At 44.0% G+C, this 5,396-nt stretch overlaps 1 protein-coding gene across 1 annotated transcript in view; it reads left to right on the plus strand.

Annotated features, from left to right (window-relative positions):
* Positions 1 to 5,126, plus strand: part of SLC16A2 (solute carrier family 16, member 2 (thyroid hormone transporter)) — a gene marked incomplete at its 5' end in the record, with an annotated part of 12,826 nt that extends 7,700 nt beyond the window's left edge. The window contains 2 exons of the mRNA XM_006755007.2: positions 867 to 1,095; positions 2,693 to 5,126. Coding sequence (XP_006755070.1) covers positions 867 to 1,095; positions 2,693 to 2,913 — 450 coding nt within the window. The remainder of the gene's footprint in view (positions 1 to 866; positions 1,096 to 2,692) is intronic.
* Between the last annotated feature and the right edge of the window lie 270 nt (positions 5,127 to 5,396).

The following is a 5,396-nucleotide window of genomic DNA, read 5'->3' on the forward strand; positions in this document are numbered from 1 at the left end:
AACATTACAGTTATGAAGTAGCAACGAAAATAATTTTATGGTTGGGTCACAGCATGAGGAACTGTATTTAAAGGGCCAGAAGGTTGAGAACCACTGGTCTAGACCCTATGGTTCCTACTTTTGGAGAAGACTGGTACATGTGTCTGGTGTCAAGTCCCTGGGCAGTCTGTTGGAAAGGAAAGGCTGACAACTTGCAGATCAGCTTCACTTTGAGCCAATTGTTGGGGGCTGATTCTCAGTTCCAAGAGAGATTTTTAATTTCCAAACCTTGTTTGGCAGGGCCTCATTGAGGATGTTAGGAGGCAGATAGATATAGTAGATAGCAATTAAAGCAGAATAAAATAAGTTAATTGGGTCTTTTGTGTTATATAATGGTACTTACTCTTAATTGCCATACCATTATGGCTTATATATTGATAGGTAGGTCTAGTTTTATCTTATAGTTGTTCATGAATCTACTAGAGAAGAAGCTGGGATATCTGGTTTCTCATTCCTAGATTCTGCCTAAATATTGCGAAAACAGTCTGGGAAAAGTTCCACAGTCCCCCAACCAGGAGATTTCCTCAGATGGCATGGCCAGGACATTTCTTATCCTCTCTAAAAACCAACTCATGAAGCTAACAACCTTATTGACAGCAACATCATAGACTTGCAATTAAATAGGAGCTCTCTTAAAAACTTTGAATCTTTTAATGTAGGACTTAGAAAGGGCATAAGTAACTATTTAGTCCAACTGCTCTCTCTGTTGACACCCTGCTGCCCCATTTTTTAAATGGTAGGAATGAAGCTCTGAAAAAGGTGTGATTTGCTATGTGGTCTTGAATGGCAAGCATAACATGACCGACCTCAGGCCCTTGCTTCTCTAGGTCATCTCCTTCCTGCTCTTGGGCCTGATGTCCATGATGATTCCCCTGTGCAGGGGCTTCGGAGGCCTCATCGTTGTCTGCCTTTTCCTGGGCCTTTGCGATGGCTTCTTCATCACCATCATGGCCCCCATCGCATTTGAACTGGTGGGCCCAATGCAGGCCTCGCAGGCTATTGGCTACCTCCTGGGCATGATGGCCCTGCCAATGATTGCTGGGCCCCCCATTGCAGGTGAGGCTGATATTAAAAGAAGGGTATGAGTAGGGGAGTCCTGTCTTCCCTGGGTCATTGCTTTCCTGAATACTTCTACTTAAATTTCCCTTCCTCTTAGTCTCTGTTTTAGCAGCCTTGTCAGAGTGCATAAAACCCCATACCACTATTGGTGAAAGAAACTAAGCACAGTATATATGCATTAATTCATTTTGGGTAATAAACTTTTCATGACTGTATATCTGTTTCAGTGGAGTTATATTGTAGACAGCATGGATGTTTCCAAGATGCTAAAGAGAGAAATGGGTTTGTCCTTCTTGACCATCTATTGATCTAGTATACTTGTTTTTCTTCACAGGCAAGTAATTATTTGCAAGGTAGCTAGGCAGGAAGAAAAGAGAAGGTGGGCCCTAATTTTATCAAGACTTAAAGACAGCCCTCTTCTCCTCTGTTGGCTTCTGAACTGAGCCTATAGAAGATATTTGATTAAGGTAGCATCCCAGGACTGGGCTAGTGAGGGTCACTTCCAGAAGGCAGCAGGCAAAGCGTTGGCTTTCTATCTTTCATAACTCCCAGTTTCTCCACTCTCTAAGATGGCATTGTTGGTACCCCAGAAAATATAGGAAACAAGGAAAACCAATGAAAAAAGAACTTTATTTCCTTTCTTTAGGATTTACGGAAAATATTAATTAATGGGCTAGCTTTTCCTAGGCTAGCCAACTGGGATAACTCAACAAATATTCGTTGAACACAAATTCTGTGCAAGATATCTTAAGGTTACTGGTCATGCTGCATAACAGTGGCAAAGCTTCCAGTCAGGCCTTTGTGTCACAGCCATACTGCCCACTGAGCGATGGGAGTCTCTACCCAGCCCCTGATCCCAAAGATAGGTCCCAGAATCCACATCTCTTTCTAGTTTGCTTACCTCCTAAGGAGACCAAGAGACTACTTGTCTTTATTCAGTAGTGTTTCTGGACTCATTCCTCCTATGTGGTGGCTCACATTAGTTTCTGAAGGTGAGCAGAGAAGCCTAGCATCCCATGCCAAACACATCCATAGTATTCATAATTAGAGGAACCCAGAGGGACCAACCATATCTGAATCTTGAAGGAAGGATACACATAGACCTTCCTCTTTGGGCAAAAGGAAACTTAAGAGAAAGGACAAATAGAAACTTCGCTGAATTGTTCCACAAGAATATTCTAGCCCAAGTTGGGGATGGGAGGTTATATCACTGAGAACCAAGACAAGACTTGACCATATTCTGTGGAGTTCTTTTAAATTAGCTTTCCTCTTTTAAATTAACTCCATACCTGAGAGTTACTAGAAGGTAGCTGTAGCTTAATGAAAGTCACATATGGAGAACTTTAAGATAAGTTTCATTAGCTTCTTTCATAATGACCCCTAGCCTCAAGGACCTGCAGTTCCAGTACCTCAGAGGAGTCACCTGCTTTTGTAATAGAGGTTAATTTCTTACAAGTTGAAGTATTCCTTGAGTCAAGGTAGTTCAGGTCAAAATTCTCTAGATAGGTATCATTATGGCCCTTAGAAGAGATAGAGAACAACTTTGGGCAGTAGGGCAAAGCTGAGCTTGACTTTTCTCTCTTAACTGTTTCAGGCCTCCTCCGAAACTGTTTTGGGGACTACCATGTGGCCTTCTACTTTGCTGGTGTGCCCCCAATAATTGGAGCTGTAATCCTCTTCTTTGTCCCTCTGATGCATCAAAGGATGTTCAAGGAAGAGCAAAGGGATTCCAGCAAGGACAAGATGTTGGCCCCTGACCCAGACCCCAGTGGGGCGGTGCTACCGGGCTCTCCCACCCCTGAGGAACCAATCTAATGCCAATTGCTTGTGACTGTGTGATCCTCTCCAACCCCTTTCCTTCACCCCACACTGCTCAGCATTTACATTTTTGCCACCAGCACACTTGTTCCCAAACCTTGTGCACACTGCATTTCAGCCACCTGACCATCCCTTTGGAGCTAAAGTTCCAGGTGTTCCAAACTCATTAATCAAATTCTCTTCATGAACGCCTTTAAACTTGCCAGGGTTCTTCTCCTTCAATGATCTAGTAAAGCTTGGGATCACCCCCCTGGCTTTTGGAACCTCTCCCTATATCTTCTAACACTTGGGGGTGGGGGGTATGGGATCTCTTGGCCCAAGCCTGTTAGTCATCCACTAGAAGCAACTCTAAAAGGTGCTATTGTGTCCCCAGGAGCCTGGTGGGAAGACCCATGCCTCTGTGTGCTGAGGAGCTTCTTGCCATCTGACCTTAGAAGCTGCTGGTGAAGGGGGCTGGAGGAAGGGCAGAGAGTAAAATGGAGCAACAAGCCTTATTTAGCCTCAGAGTCTATGACTTCCCAAGAACTGTGGGTGCTGTTAGTTTAAAAGTGTACAGATAGTTTCCCCATCATCTGGTTGGTTACAGTCTGATTCCTTCTTCCCTTTTTCCTTCTTTCCCCTATACTTGCTCCTCATTTTTCTTTTTTCTCTATTTCTTTTTATGGCTGTCATAGACACACAGGTGCTTAAAGAAAGAAGGGACCCAGAGCTTGAGCCAATCAGCCTTACCTTGGTCTAGCCCCTCCCTAATAGTAGCATCAGTCACACTCATCTCATGCTGAGCCACACCTCACCTTTTGGGTCAAGCTGCTATAATCATAGACTGGAAGAGTAGAATATCACATAGGGAAGGGGCCTTAAACAACACTCACTGATTTTTATAGATTTCCCAAGCCAGTGCTTAACCTGCAGGCCTTCCCAAGCTCCCCATCCTTTTATCTGTCAAAGTGTGAAGCAATCCCTTTCCTCTCAGCAGTCAGAGGAGGCCTGGGGAGAGGCAACTCAACTTGCTGAAGTACCATCTCTTCTATCATTATTCATGACAGATCTATATTTCCACCTCGGCTAGGCCAGGAATGGGAATGTTTTGGGAAAAATCCAATTCCTAACCTGGATCCCCAAAAGGTAGAGGCAGCAGCTACACAAAGGGTTGAACAGTTTCTTTTAAGAAATTGAAACCTTACTAGCCTTTACCAACCAATGTGTCCCTCATGCTGTGCATACTGGGCCACTCTGATTAGTGGACATTAAAGTTGCTAGGAAAGGTTAACTCTGGACTACATTTACCCCTCTAAAATAGGTGCCAGATGATTCCCTATACTCAGACTGTGCAACAGTCTTGCTGAGGAGCATTCACAACTCACCTCATTAGGAGTTCAACCTCTCTCCTCACTCAGCCTCTGTATCTCTTTCTCCCAATTCTGGGCCTTGGTCTGTTGTGTCCCTATTACCTAAACTTTTTCTCATCTTCTTGCAAGGCATCTTTGACTGTCACTTGGAGCTAACAGTAACTTGCCACCTCAAGCCAGGGCCAGGAGGATGAGATTGCTGTTTGGGGGCTCCCAAGAAGACAGTGACCCCTACCCATGAGTTTTTCCATTAAAAATAGGCAGCTGGGGCATTGTTGGCTTATGATGGCCTCAATGCCTTGATCCCCTTCCACTGGTCCCGGTTCAGCTCTTATCAATTACTCAAAGGAAAACACACTGGTTTCTTGGCTCTGTGGGTAGGAAGGGGCTTAATTACTATCCTATCAGTTCAAACAGCAGTGGCACAGGAGGAGAGACCACTGAAAATGTTGGATCAACAAAGTCCCTGCTTCCATTCCTCCCTGCCCCTCCCAACACCAAATCACTTGTGGGCAGTTCTGCAGGGTCTCCTTTGTTGCACCTGGTGTGAAGAGATCTTAAGAATCTGGCTACCACTCACTTCTCTCCAGAGGAAGGAATGTCATTCACAGATCAAAAATCTACCTTATCAGGTGTCACATAACATTGTAGGGTGTCAATTCTTCCACACATGTGCATGTGCATGTGTGGGCTTGTGTGCTTATGGAGAGAATGTTGGTTGGTGAAAACAGCATAGTATTAATGTTTAGGGTAGGATGAATCCATAGTCAAATCTAGAAGAATGAACAAAATTTGGGAGCTTGAAACCTGACACATTAAATCCAAAAAAAGTTTGGAACAAAATAAATAACTAAAAATCTAGCTTCGGTATGTATGTTGCCTACAAGGGTGAAATGGTTTTAAGCTGGCTAACAGCAGGAAGTTTGGTTTCAGAACTGAAATCTCATTTCAAATCAAATTTATGCCAGGGTCTATACTTTCTGTGAGATCCATAGGGGTTTGAAGTTGGGTGGACTGTTCAGGATTGGATCTTTAAAGAAGCTCTGAAGTGGAAAAGTGGTTACTTCACAAAATGAAAACATGGTGGGTGGCTGAGTTGGAGTAGAGGCCCTGCCAAAGCCACCACTGTGT

The sequence above is a fragment of the Myotis davidii genome, unplaced genomic scaffold (genome assembly GCF_000327345.1).
Source record: "Myotis davidii unplaced genomic scaffold, ASM32734v1 scaffold2773, whole genome shotgun sequence".
In the NCBI taxonomy this organism is placed as follows: Eukaryota; Metazoa; Chordata; class Mammalia; order Chiroptera; family Vespertilionidae; genus Myotis; species Myotis davidii.